We start from the raw sequence: 14841 nt of genomic DNA on the forward strand, positions 1-14841 counted from the left end.
CTTCTTTTCAGGCAGGAACCGTCGTGTCCTCTCCAAAGGATCGCCCGATCCCTTTCACCTTAGCGAGGATTTCGGACTCTGTGTCCTTGGAGCAGCAGACATGGTTTGATCCGCTGGCACGGGCGTTAATGAGGTTTATGAAACCAGCACTCACCGGCCAGGGTAACAAACCAGCGGCTGTCTCTCCTACGCTGAAGAGAAAGAGAGGAGTGGACTTCGTGGTGACTTCCCCCAGGGCGAAGTTGGTTCCCAAGAGGTCGGTCTCGAGGGTCCCCTCTCCTGCACGAGTACTCTCTCCTTCTCCCGCCCTGGAAGGATTTTTGGCGGGGGGGCTTTCCGTTGAAGATTTCTCCATCGGACAAGGGGTGACTGCTTACCTCTTCCTCTGGGAGCTTACCAGGTTCTTTCCCTCCTCGGTTACGGCCCGAGGTTTGGTTCAAGGAAACTACAGGAAGATCAAGGGTACTTTCCTCCTCTCGAGCTCAGGCACCTTGGCCTTTCGTCGTTAAGTATCTACTTGCGGACAAGCTCGATGTTGTACCATCTGGACGCACTGACTGAAGGCTTCCTTCGGGTGTCTCATCTGTGGAGGTCAACGACCTCAGACACCCTTCCATCCTTGAGAAGAGTTTTGTCTTTGCCCAAGGACAGAGACTTAAACATCTGCTGTGCGGAGTAAATCGACTTCCGGTTTCACTCCTCCAAGGCGCTTTCTTCCAGACTCTGCAGGGCTCCAGCTCCCTTTTCTTTCAACCACGTCGGCCTAAGTTATCGGCTACGACAACTGGGACAAGGTGTCCAATTGCAGTTTCCTCCTGTCAGGAACAGATGGCACGGGAGACTCCCCCGGGGGGGCATAGTCCTAAAAGGAGTTCACGAACTCTAGGATTGCAGGTTTTTTCGCTGGGAGGATGCTTAAGGTTACTCATCCGAATGACAGCTTCCCGATGCCCATTCCCGCACAATCTCTGTGAGTAGCCAAGGATATCGCGCCTGCCGTCTCTGTCAGCGAATTCAGTGTCTCTGAACCTCTATGCCATAGCATCAGCAGAGTTGCCCGGTTGGGCAGAATGATCCATACCTTAGGCGAAGGTCTTCCTTAGGATCATCGACGGCTTCACCCCCGGCCCCCTCAGTCGATCCTTTCTTGTAAGGAAGGATCTGAGAGGGGACGTCCATAGTCGACCTCTCAGCCCTGATCAAGTTTGTCGAACAAACTTCGGCCAGCGTAGACCAGCAGAATCGATCAGACTGGTAACGAGGCGACAGGACTCCTTTAACCCTGGATCGGAAGGACGGGTACTTTCAGTTTCCATTCCATCCATCTTCCAGGGTGCTCGTCGAATTCAGCCTAAACTGCAAGTATTCCTGCTTATGATGCAGTGTGGCTATCCCGCCGTGGCATAGCAGGTTTGTTTCCCCAGAGAACTCTCCCTGCCTTCCTCTTGGCCGCTCAGGTGCAGACTTCCGCCTCCTCTGCTGTTTGGAGGGCTGGTCAACTCCGGTAGGCTCGGGTTTCGACCTGATTCAGCGCCGGGAAAAGCTTCCGAATGCTGACCATGAGTGTGGGCTCATGGTATTTTGCTTGGAGCCTTCTCTTCCTCTGCCTCAACATCTGGAGTATCTGGCCATGATATTGAGTCAACCGCCTTACCACGTTGGAAACCCCGCTTCTCGTCCGTCCAGCGAGGTTAAGCAACGTCGGTACTTGGATGGGTGACCACCTGGGGACGCCAGATTCTGTTACCACATCCTCCGAGCCTTCCTTTCGGTTCACCGTGGCAAGACTGAGGAGAGTCGCAGTACCTGTTCTCAGTCAAGCAGAGTTTTCAGCCCTACCTTGGAACGTTTCCTAGTTCTTCTTTCCTCATTGACCCGTTTATAGTCCGAACGGTCGCCTCAGGATAAGTTCCATGTGGGGCGATCCAAGTTCCGGTGGCTTCAGGCAATGTTTAACCGGACTCCCTGGCCCTATGGGACCAGCGGAACTATTAAACCTGCAATGGGTGTTGACCTATGGAGCCTCTTGATGGTAGTGGATATTCTCGTCCTTTCCCCACATTCTTGATGCGGTTCTCGGACTCGTCAAAGGAAAGGGGGGGGGGGGGGGGCATGTTCCGGTCCAGGCCTATGGTCAAGACCTGAAGGATACCTCTCCATCATTCAGGCAGGCTTAAGGGCCTTAGTCTGGCCCCTCTTCAGATCCTACCGCTCCTGCCAAGTCGCCCCGTTGCGTGTCGACTTCATGCTAACCAGCAGGGGACGCATTTTCACACCTTCACATCTTGCAGTAGAGATATCGGGATGATTGAGATTCTCTCAATTCCACCATCGGCTCTCTCATTCCAGGCAGGGGAATGTTTCTCTCAGACTATCCGAGCAGAGCCTCATAGAGAGAGTGTACCTAGGGGTCTTTGACCTTGGGTAACCAGCAAGTGCTGGTCTGGGGGACCTGATCGCGACAGCTTGGAACCTCAAGCTTCCGCTAGTTTTCCCCCCAGTCTCAGACCCCGAGACTCTGGCAAGATGCATTCCGGTGATGGTGGGACAACTTCGACGCCTGCGTCTTCCCTCCTTTTTGTCTGCGGACAATGGGTCTCAACAAAACCAGGTTGTCTGTCAACCTTTCAATGGGAGAGCTCCACTGGGACTATGTGCAGAACGGTTTCTGGACCCTCTGCTTCCCCTGACGGAACTCCCGGGAGAGCTTCTCCCACGGCGCAGACTACTCAAGCAACCACACTGCGACATCTCTCCCGAACCGGGGCGTCGCTTCGGCTTCATGCCTGGAGACACTACGCTTCCTCCTCTAGAAGAGACAACCCGCTACAGTCGCGGTACGGAGGTCGCGTCATCTGCGATAGTCATCCACAGGGGTCTCCCAGGCAAAGTGAAGAGTCTAAGGTGGTTGGTGCCGTGGGAGATATACTTCTTCCCGTGAGGCCTCTTCTCCAGCAATAACGGTCTTATTGCCTTTCGGCGGGAGGAAACTCCTTTCCGCTCTTGGCAATGAAGCCTGTCGCTCAGCCTTTCCCTGACCTTCAGGCTTAAAGGAATAACTTTTTCCTGCCCGCTGGATCTATCCTCGCTCATGCGAAGCTACGATCGTCCCTGCCCTAGTCGGAGGAAGACCTCCAACTTGGAGCATGGCTCGGACTTTTAGTCCTTTAAGAGATCTTCTCAAGACCCTTTTACGACAGGCCTCGGATTGTATTCCGCCCTGGGTCTTCTGCTCACTCTGGCCACGGCCAGTGTGTGAGCAATCTTCTTGGTCTCTTACTACTCCCCCCCTTTCTAAGGAAGAGGGGAAGGCAACATTCAGGCTCGCTCCTGAGTTGTTGGCTAGACTCAGAATCTGAGGGTCCCGACCCTTCGGTCCGATTCATTCAAGATTTTGAGTCTCCATTCTGTGTCTGATGTCCCAAGACCTTCTCTTTCTTGCCAGTACAGGAATCGAGAGGTTAGCGCTGGGAACAGCTGCAGTTTGGCCTCAGTTGCAGCCGATTTGGGAACACAAGGAGGACATGGGGGGAGAGTCACCAGTATACCTCTTCAGCCCGGACTCAAGGACATTCATCTCGACCTGTCTTCAGACCCTCCCCCGTCACGTCGCCCTACAGCACGATGTTGGATACATCGCAACGTCCCTCGCCTTCGAGTAATACTACTCTGTGACGCAGGTGCTACAAGCTGGAGTCTGGAAGCGTCTGATGACCTTCGCAGCCCGCTTCCTGCAGGGCGTGACCCACAGGAGTCTCGATACGTTTTCTATCGCTCTGTGGTGGCTACACAACAGCTGGTCTAACCTCAGGCTCCTTTTTGGACAGGTAGCAGAAGGTTGAGGGCATTGTTATCAGGTTTTAGTCTGCATGAACGAAAGAAGTATGTCTGGCCCTTACTTCTTTCTTCATCATCCCCTCTACGGGGAAGCAGCATCCTGGTCTCTGCATAGCTGACCTCGAACCTCTGCAGGTAAACCATGCTTCCTTGTGTTCCGAGTATTGAGTCAATACTGTCGCGTCCCCCATACCCTGACGAGGTGGTATTGGGAACGTCTTAACCCAGAGTTCCTTCTGGAACTCCAGGTCAACTGCCTAAGACGGGTCACACTTCTTCCTTCACACACAAGCTTACGTAGGCCACATGGTTCCTTGCGGTGCAAGGAACTTGTGAGGTGCAGGGACTCCTTTTCTCGAGTGCGACTCACTCGGATTCTGAGTCCCCGGGTAAAGCCAAAGCCAGTATGGCTGGGGACTTTCCACCCTTCCTAAGGGATAAGTCACCCTTTGTAAATAGCGTGGTTTGTATTTCGGTTACGGAACAAATGACAAATTCGAAGATAATTTGTATTTTTCCTAACCATACAAACCTTAGCTATTTACACATATTTGCCCGCCAGCCCTGTCCCCCAAGACAAGTCCTACCTCTAAGTGAAAGTGAGTATTCACCTGTGTGTGAGGGGGAGGAGGGGTAGCTAGCTACCACTCCCCTACCCCCCCGCTAACTAGCGCGGGGGTAATACACCCTCGTTAAATTCTAATGGCTCGCCATTTCAGCTACGCTAAAAGTAATACCCTTTGTAAATAGCTAAGGTTTGTATGGTTAGGAAAAATACAAATTATCTTCGAATTTGTCATATTCACAGGTCGTCTTCCATTTAGATAATTCCTTCGCCAATAAGGGATGAGCCGTTACAGCGGCACTAACCAAACCAACCTGAACCACTCCACTGACGCCCGACTCGAGCGCCATCTACACATCCTTCTTTTGGACTTGTGTCGCGACGATACCTTTGTTTTTCTGTGTGCCCTTTTTCTTGGTTTTTTGGATTACTTCGCCATGGCTGAAGCTCTCCTTCCACCTGCACCAATGTTAAGTACCATAGTTTGTTTTGGCATTATTTATTGCCCAGGCTTGTACGCCTTATTTACGTTTTGCGTGTGTTTTAGTGCGATCGGCTGTTGCCGTACAGCGTCTTCTATGCTTCATCATCACGCTTTGTTTACATGCCTTCGGGTAATTTTGTCATGCTAGGTTCTTTTATTAATCTTATGTTAGATTAATTGGCCTTGTGCCCTAGTTTTAGAACCCCTTTTTTACTTTTTTACCCGAAGGCATGTAAACAAAGCGTGATGATGAAGTGTAGAAGACACTGTACGGCAACAGCCGATCGTATCTGCATTGGAAGATAGTAGTAGGGTTTCAGGCTCATCATGTCAAACTTTGATGGATAGTAGTTTTGTCACCTTTTTTACCTGTGACAAAGTCAGTCAACATCAATTCAGCACTTTTTCAACGCTATCCTGTGCAAATTGACTAAAAAATGCCGGGTCACATGAGGGTCCTGCAGTGCTACTTGAGGAGATTTGGAACTTTGCTTGTGAATGTTGTAAGCAAAGAAAGAAGTGGCCATGCACTGTTCTTTCTGGCTTGGTGAGACTGCTTGTTTCCATGTGCAACTTTGGTCAGTGTGTATTTGTACAACTGCAAGAAGAACTCTCCAGCTTAGCCCTGTCAGTAGCCATTTGGTTTACTTGTCAGAAGTACTTGAAGCTGGAAGGTTTTAGACCACTTTTGCCTCTCTCTACCTTGAACTCTTTCTTTGGGTACTAAGGGGGCTACTCAATAGTTGAACAGCAAAGCACTCTCAGCTCTCTCACAAGACTAATATGCATCCTGTCTAAGGTAAAGCTTTTGGCATAACTCAGTGAGAGGTAGAATGACAAGCTTTTTTATGGCTTTCTCATTCCCCTCTCGATGGGATGCACCAACTTCAACTGTTACATGTCAATTGGACATCTGATACTGCTGGTGAGTTATGCGATGGAGCACCTTTCTTGTTCACTATATTTTCCAAGAAGCAACTCCTTCATCCTCCTGGTAAGGTGGAGGGTATGTAAGTGTCTTACCAAACATTTTTTGTGATGTGCCTGTTTTGAATATGCCCATTTTATAACCCTGCTAGAAAGTGAAGTTTTCCATAGCCCATTGATTACTTCCTTTTAAGCTCATACCATCAAAGGCCTTAACAGCTTCTGGACTCCCAGGATCAGTTGCTTGAAGTTTATTGAAGTCCCTTTGTTCAGTGTATACGGGACCAGTGAGGATAACATGTCCAAGAAAGAACTTAACCTTCCAGTTTGGTTTTAAGGGGACTTCCTCCCACCAATGAATCAGTCTTCTTATTTTAAAGAACAAAAGGTTTGCTTTTGCTTAGGAACAAATACCAAATTTTGAAAGTAATTTTTTAATTCCTAGTTATGCAAATCTGAGTTCTTTGAATTAAATCTCCCACCTTAACCACCTATCTCAGTCCTAGGCCTAAAGACAGAAGTGGTTATTTTGTGACAAGCTGGTTGACAGGGCTTCTCCCTTCCATAGAATGTCATTGCTCACTACCCTGTTAATGATTCAATGGCTATTCCAATAACACTGAAGACATATCCCTATTTTAAAGGACTCAGGATTGCATAGCTAAGAAAAATACAAGTTAATTTTAAAGAACTTTATTTTCTATTGGAAGGAAGATTAAATTCTACAATGACAATGTGATTTAAATACTGTGCTATCTTATTTTCAAGATTGATGATCTTATCACTAGAAAAGACTGAAAACAACTTTACCAAGTAGAATATTATATACAAAAGTTTTGGGTTTACATGAATTTATATAGTAACTCTGCCGCTCATAATTTGATATGCTCTAGATTAAGAAAAGCTATCCCAACAGTGGTTATGCTTTGCAAATGGTAAATTTGGATGTACCCCATATGAGGTACTAAATTATGCATAGTTCAATGTAGTATGGCTAGGGCAGTTTGAACATCTTGAACTGGAAATATATATGCTATAACTCAACTGATTGCATCTATGATGGCTGATCCCAGTTTAGAAATCATTAAAAAGGATTTAGTTTAAATGCAATGGTTAAATGAAGTATTATCTTTTCCATTCTATGCTTACCCACAAACTACCTTGATTGTCACTGAACGTTTAAGTACTCTACCTTAACTATGCTCAGGTGAAGTAATGGCAGATGTGATTTTTGGAAGATCAGTGGTGGACTTTAGTTGGTAACCAATAATGTGAAACATATTTGCTGGACTGATAGCTTTCCAGTTAGTATAATAACATTGGAGTTCCTTTGTTGTCAGTTTAATTAAAGCCTCTCTAATCTTCTTTTATCTTTTATTTAGTGTAATATAAATAATTTGCACATAAATGAATAGATGTTTGTAAGATATTGAAGACTTGACATAAGTCTTTATGATAAGGCCTATAATACTTTGACAGTATATCCATGTACAGTAAGTATTATTCCAAAGGATATTGAAGAGTTCTCAAAAGATTTCTTAGATCGTTGGCCTTAGTCTTGTTTTTGAAAACATAGTTTTGTAATCCTAATGTAACTGGCAATCTGCTGATGTTTTTTTTTTTTTTTTTTTTTTCTTAAATTTGCAGTCTTACAAGCCTGTATATTTTTCACCATCTTCAAGAACTTCTTTGGCTGAGGCTGAACTAGAATATGTATCTGATCACTGCAGCCCATCACTCTATGTAGCCCTTCTTGCAAGTAATCTCCCAGGTGCCATACAGGTATTTATTTTTTTATGTATTTACATTAGAAGATTTTATACAGTTACTTTTAGTGATCCCTCGTGGTTTTTATATAGACACATTTCTGTGTCTCTTCATATACTGTAAATCATTCCTATTTTTATAATAAATATTTGATTCATGCCATTATGTTGCTAACTACTGTAATAATTTTTATTATTATTTCCGGACTTGTGACATTTATTGGTATTTGTTCCGTAACGGAAATACAAACCACGCTATTTACATGGGGTAATTACTTCGGCGTAGCTGAATGACGAGCCATAAAAATTTTAACGAGGGTTTACTACCCCGCTGCTAGTTAGCGGGGGTTAGGGAGTGGTAGCTAGCTACCCCCCCCTCACACACACACACTGGTGAATGCTTCACTTTTGGCTCGGGAAGAGAACAGACCTGTCTGCTCTCTCCCTCGCTTTGACTGCCATATCTAATCTGTTTTTGCTTTTTATTTTTCAGTGTCTTTTGAAGTTGGCCTCTACTACTATGTGTACTTGCCCTGGACTTCCCGGCCGCCCTTGTGGGACCTTTATGTCGGCGGTCGACACCGATCCCCACACCTTATGTCCTCACTGTAGGGGCCAGCGGTGTGATAGTGGTAACGTATGTATAGAATGTAGGGAGTGGTCTACCTCTCAGTGGGAGAGGTTTGCCTGGCGCCGGAAGAAAAAGTCCAAAAGGGATCTTTCTCCTTCAGAGGCTTCTTTGAAGAGAGAAAATTCCAGGACTTCTTCTTCCGTAGCCCTTTCCTCCTCCGAAGCTCCCCCTCGAGCGGTCTCTTCCAAGAGGCCGGCGAGTGGTAGCGTAGACCGCATTGCTGTTGACCGATCCCGGGGTGCGGGAGAGGTAGTCGCCTCCCATAGCGAGGCGGCTGCCCCTCCTCCCCCGGAGGAGGATTTGAATATGTCTAACCGTGATTTGTTCCGGGTTTGGGCTTCCTTGGGGCTGCAGGGTTTGCCCTCCGAGGAAGCAATGTTTGACATGATCAAACTTGGTGCAGCTGTCAAACAATCGCCAACTACAGCAGGGATAGATCCTCTGTCTGTGGTTGACGTTGTTGTGACGGAGACACCTCGTGGGTCAAGTCAAACCCCCGTTCCTGTTGCTGAGGTAGCTGACGGCTTAGATTCCCCCTCCGAACACCTTTCGAGGGAGGATCTAAGTCCCACGGTCTCTCCTGCCGGTGATTCTCCCACCTGGGGGAGTTCACTTACAGAGACTCTTCTTTGGAGGCCCCTTGATGGTCAGCCTGCTGATCCCACGGTCCCTTGTGGGCGTATAAGGCGGAAGGCTCGTCCTCCCCTTCGCCGTAGAGGCCTTCCGTCCCCTCGCAAGGGAGTTAGGAGGCGCCTCTTCAGCTCGTCGTCGCCACAGTCCTCTGCAGAGGAGACGACTCTCCGTTCGCCGATCCTGCCAGCTACCACCTTAGACATCTCCGGGGATCGTTTGCGATCCCCTTCGGATGATGGTCGTCCTTCGGGACACAGTATCCAGTCTCCCTTCAGACCTGCTGACTTGCCGTCACCCTCTGATGTTCCAGATGCGCGTGGCGTGCCAACTGATCCTGCCACCGGGCCCTTCGGGGCTGAAGGGTCTTGAGCGCAAAACCTCGCCTCTTGCCCTCAAGCACCAGGTTCTTCCTGCGCGCCCTCCTGCTGCTGCCGCTGTTCCTGTCTTAGCACCACGGCGTTCACCTACACGCGTGCGCACCCCTGTACCTGCTACGCACCAGGGTTCCCCTGCGCGCCCATATCCTTCTGTGCCCCGGCGCCCTCCAGCAGTTCCTGTGACAGTGCGCCAGCGCCCACCTGCGTACACGCGCCCACCTGTGCCCCAGCATTCCCCGGTTCCTTCCTCGTCACGCGCAGTCCAAGAGGTTCCTTCGCTAGCGCACAGGCGCTCACAGGTTCCTTTGGACTCGCAGCGCCCGTCTGGAGTTACGCGCGAAGCGCGCCCACGCGCGGTTCCAGTTCCAGCGCTCACGTGCTCGCCAACGCGCCAGCGCGCTTCCACTTCACAGCGGGCCGCCCAAGAGGCTCCTAAGCTAGCGCACGTGCGCTTACAAGCACCCCAGGGCTCTCCGTCCAGACCGCGCGATCCTGCACGTGTTCCAGCTGCGCGTGACGCTCCGGTTGCGCGTCCCGTTCCTGTCATTAAGGCGCCTCATGCAACCCTCCAGCGCACACCTGTGCGCCCTCATCAAACCGCGCGTTCTGCTCGCCCAGCGCGGCCACAGCGAGTATGCCTGTCCTGTATGCCTGTCCTTGCGCTGTCCTGAACCGGCGCTCATGCGCCCTCGCCCGGTTCTCCCAGATACACGCTCAGGCGCCCCTGTTCTCTCGCGCTCTCCAGGGCCGCATCAGGATGCTGCGCGTCCTCGCATCCGGCCGCCTCCCGTTCCGGCTCCTGCGCGCCACACGCCCTCGCCATCTCCTACGCACGCCTGCGCCCGCTCCAGCTCCTGCACGCCCACGTGCCCGCACCATCACCAGCGCGTCATCGCTCCCGCACTCCTGTGACTTCGCCTACGCGCCACCGCGCCCTCGCGCCCACTCTCACCCGCTCTCACCCACGCCCGCGCGAGCGCGAGATTCCTGTGTCACACGATCCTTTCGCGCGCGACCCTGGCCAGGGCCCATCACGCGACCTCCAGCGCAAGCGTCGCCAGGCGGACAGGTCTTCGTCTCGTTCCCCTCCCCGCAAGCGCAGACCAGCGCGCTCGCCGGAGGAGGGGCGCTTCCCGGACAAGTCTAAGGACTCCTCCTTTTCAGCTTCACAGGCGAACCCGCATTTGTCAACTCCTCCAAGGGATCGAACGATCCCCTTCCCTCCAGAGGGAGTGTCTGACAGCGCGATTGTCAGCCGGCAGCCCTGGTTCGGTACCCTAGTCAGAGCTCTTGTGCAGGCAATGAAGCCCGCCCTCTCTGACATGGGTCTCAAATCAGTGGCAACTTCCTCCCCCCTGAAGAGGAAGAGAGGAGTCTCTCCCGTGGAAACACCTCCAAGGCCTATTTTGTCTCCTCGCAGATCCTTGCGCAAGGCTCCTTCCCCCCCCCCAGACTTCCTCTCCCTCCCCTGCGGATGAGGACTACCCATCCTCAGGAGAGTCGGACGAGCCGGACCATTCTCCCATAGCACCAATGGGGGAAGCTCTCCCTCTCCCTGAGAAGTCTTCTCATCCAGGGGTGAGCCTGCACCCTTCGTTACTAGAGTCCTGTATCCCGCCCAGGAGGGAACCGAAGGACTCTAAGACGATTCCTAAATCGTAAGCAAGGATCAGGCAGGAGCCACCTAGACCTTCCGAGGATGTCCACGTGTCCCCCCAGGAAGAGCCACTGGGGACGGGAGACTTCGCTGCCAGTCCTTCAGGAGGAGAGCACCAAGAGTCAGAACACGCTCTCTGGCAAGTCCTGACCCTCATGAGGAACCTCAACGGAATCCCAGACCCTGAGATTCCTCCTCGTGAAGGTAAGGACACAGTCCTGGACCGCGTCTATGCCACCCAGAAACCCTCTAGGGCCAGTGCAGCCTTACCCTGGTCTCAGGGGATGAAGAGTGCCAGGGACAAGGTTGAGGGCCATCTCTCTGAGCTTGCCTCCTCCAGCAGATCCAGCGCCAGTAACAAGCTCCTCCCTCCTCCTCGAGTCCATCAGAGGAGGTACTTTGAGATCCTTGAGGAGTCTTGTTTGGGCCTTCCGATGCATCACTCTGTGGAAGAACTTACCCGGGGAGTCCCTCTTGAGAGACTCTCCAACCGGTACGTGTCCTTCTCAGCCACTGAGATCCTAAGCCAGAAGGTCGCTAAGTGTGCCATGCAGGCATCTTCGTGGCTTGACATCTGGCTGGGGTCTCTGGGCATCCTGGTGCAGTCTGAGGACCTCTCCAAAGAAAGCACCAGGAAGGCACTGGAGACTTTCTTACTCTCAGGCACATGGACCATTGAGTTTCTGGCCCACAGAGTCTCGTGCTTGTGGGCCAATACGATTCTCAAACGTCGGGACGCTGTGGTTGAGAGGTTCTGTGGAGGATTAATTTTATTTTGATTTATTTTTTTTTGTTTTGCCAAATCGAGAGAGAGAGAGAGAGAGAGAGAGAGAGAGAGAGAGAGAGAGAGAGAGAGAGAGAGAGAGAGAGAGAGAGAGTGTGGGTTGTTTAGTATTGTTAAATCGAGACATTTTATTTGCTTTAGCTTTGTCATTAGAGAGAGAGAGAGAGTGTGTATTTACAGTATTTACTTTAAGTTTTGTCAAATTGCAAGAGAGAGAGAAAGTGTGTTTATTTGTTTTAGTTTTGTCAAATAGAGAGAGAGAGAATTTCATTTGCTTTAGTTTTGCTAGATCGCACGTGAGAGAGTATGTGTGTATGTGCGTTTGTGTGTGCGTGTTTGTGTGTCCGCGGTGCGCGCCAAAGAACAAGGGTAGGTAGCGAATGATTGTTTGTAGTGGGAAAGACTGTCGGTATATTTGAGGTTGTTTGTTTACCTTTTAGCTAGGTTAGGGCGGTAATGAATGTCTTGGGCGAAAGCATTGGATATTTGACTGTAGCAGGAGTCGGTTACGTTTTTTTTGTTCTTTGAAAGTCGGCTGTGAAGTGATTTTTTTTATATTCTAAGTAAGTACAGTTGTGTTTATATTTGCTTGTCGTGATTGTGAATGATAGGAACAATTTATTATTTATCTTTGATTATAGTGCGATAGTTAAGTTAGTTAGGTGTGTTCGTAAGTGTTTTTCTTTTTTTATTTTGGCAGGCCGTGATTCCTCCTTTGGGGAGAAGATTTATTTGAATTTGATTGGTGACGACCTGGCTTGTTTAAGGAATTTGATATGACTGCTCTTGGGATTGATCGCTTGTTAATGACCTGGATTGCGTTAATGAACCGGATTTGATTGTTCTTGTGCTATAAAATTATGACGATGATGATGATGATAGTGCTGATATAGACTGCCAATCAAGTGAGGCAGGTGTAGCAGATTGCCACAAAATTATCTGTCTGCCACCGATTGTTGCGTCTGCCAGAGAGTTGTGGCATTGGCCTGGAAGGACTGCTGGCCCTTGTGTGGACAAGAGGTTCACACATAAACAAATATTGGTATTGGGGTGCGGGTAATTTTAAGTTTGTTAGGGTTTTATATGAATGGTGTTACGTTTTTTTTGGTATATTTATTAATTTAATGATTTGTTTTACGTGTAATTATTTTGGTTATTGGTGGTTTCTATGTTAAGCTTATTTTGAATGCAGAATTTTTTTGCGTTTTAGTTTGTAAGTTAATATAGTTTTAAGGCTATGTTTTGTTTGTTTTTCCCTTCGTGCAATAGTCCAGTTTGAAGTAAAGTAAGGGGAAAGTTTGTATTGTGGGATATTTTGAAAGTAAGAGTGATCAAAGGTGTGGGGGTTTGTTTTTGTTCACATCCCACCACATAAATTTGGCTCCCAAACAGGGACTGTTGAAGGTGGGATTGAAACTGGACTGTTGGACAAGGGTAAATAGGTTTAGGAATTACTTAAAATATTAATGGTATTGAAATGGAGTTAATGGAGGAACAGTTGTATATGTTAAGGGAGGAATTGCGGTTGTCTAATGAGCGAGAGGAGAGGTTGTTGTTGGAGAATGCGAGGTTAAGTAGTGAGAATGAGGAGATGCAAAGGAAACTTAGGGAACTTCAGGGAACTGTAGAGAGAGTGGAATAGGGTGTTGAGATAAGGATGCGAGAAAATGAGAAACGAATGGAAGCTATGTTAGGGCAAGTAAAGGGGATGATGAAAACTGTCATGGGTGAAGGTGCAGTCAGAGGAGTGGCTTCTGCTTCTGGTAACGGGTTGATGGTGGAAGAGGATAGGGTAAGTGATAATGGGGAAGGTAGTGATAGTGATATTGAAAATAAAGGGACTAGACATAGTAAGATTGGAACGAAGGGTGATAGGAAGAATGAGAAGAAAGGTAAAGATAATGTGAAGAAAGAAAAGAAGAAAGGTCAGGGTGTGAGTGAGGATGATCATGAATGGGTGAAGGTGGTACGTAAGAAAAAGGGTAAGAAGGGAATAGTTAAAGATAGGACTTTGAGTGTAGAACTAGATTCATTGTATTCAAATGAAGAAGAAGGCAACAAGAAGGGAGTAGACAGTGAAGATTGTAGTGAGAATGAAGTAGAGGACGTTTGTAAGACAGTGTTTATGAGAGAGGTACCTAGGTGTGAAAGTTTTAATGAACATAGCAGTAGGGATGTATATGACTTCTTTAGGGAATATGAAAAGTTTTGTCAGGCTAAGTATGGGGATAGTAAGAGAGTTTGGGCTAGGGAGTTGGGAGAATTTTTGTCAGGATATTTGTTGACGATGTATGGGGTGATAATGAGTGTAGGAGAGGTTGAGTATGAAAGTGTAAAGGAGAGGATAATTGAACAGGTAAAACTTATAAAAGGTAGTGTTAGGTATAAGCGAAAAAATGATTTTGATGAAGCACGAATGAAGGTGGGTGAAGCAATCTCGATGTATGTATGTCGGTTAGAAACATTGGCTAGAAAGAAGTATGGGGATGAAGGAATAAATGAAAATAAGGAACTAATGTAGAAGTTTTTGGGTACAGTATCAGAGAGTGTGTGTGAGTTTATTAATTTGAAACGGAAGGAGAAAATGAGGTGGACTAGAGAGAGATTGACTTGGGATGATATTTTAGAGATAGTTGAGGATTACGAGTTGGATAGGTGTATGAAAGAAAGTAAATCTGTGAGTGTAAGAACTGGAATGGAGGAAAGTGTGCCAGAATTTGGTAGTTTTAGAGATGCTGTTATGAGAGGGCCAATGAGGGCAGCTGATAGTGTAGTAGATAGAAGTGTTAGGGTGAGTAATGTAGGAATACCCATGGCGAGAAATGACGGGTTTAGACAGGGAAATCAAGTTTGGAGAGATAGAAGTACTAGTACGCAGCAAGTTAGGTTAGGTAGTGGTATCCGTGAAGAGAGGTGTTATATGTGTGGGAAGGTAGGACATAAAAAGAACGAGTGTAGATGGGCATTAGGAGCATGTTTCGGGTGTGGAGAGACAGGGCATCATATTAGCGACTGTAAGAAAGAGAAAGTGGTTAAGTGTTATCGTTGTGGTATGACTGGGCACATAGCGAGTGGATGCCGTAGTAATCGTATGAATGTAATTTGTGGTAATTGTGGTAAGGAAGGTCATTATGCTAGAATGTGCAAGGAGCCGCGGGGTAAGTGTACTGAATGTGGTGC

The 14841-nt window shown here is 48.3% G+C and overlaps 1 protein-coding gene across 1 annotated transcript in view; it reads left to right on the forward strand.

Moving 5' to 3' along the window:
* IleRS-m (Isoleucyl-tRNA synthetase, mitochondrial) overlaps window positions 1-14841 on the forward strand; it is a 223961-nt gene that overhangs the window by 91409 nt on the left and 117711 nt on the right. Inside the window, exon 5 of the mRNA XM_068356756.1 lies at window positions 7461-7595. Coding sequence (XP_068212857.1) covers window positions 7461-7595 — 135 coding nt within the window. The remainder of the gene's footprint in view (window positions 1-7460; window positions 7596-14841) is intronic.

Source organism: Palaemon carinicauda, chromosome 33 (assembly GCF_036898095.1).
Source record: "Palaemon carinicauda isolate YSFRI2023 chromosome 33, ASM3689809v2, whole genome shotgun sequence".
NCBI lineage: Eukaryota > Metazoa > Arthropoda > Malacostraca > Decapoda > Palaemonidae > Palaemon > Palaemon carinicauda.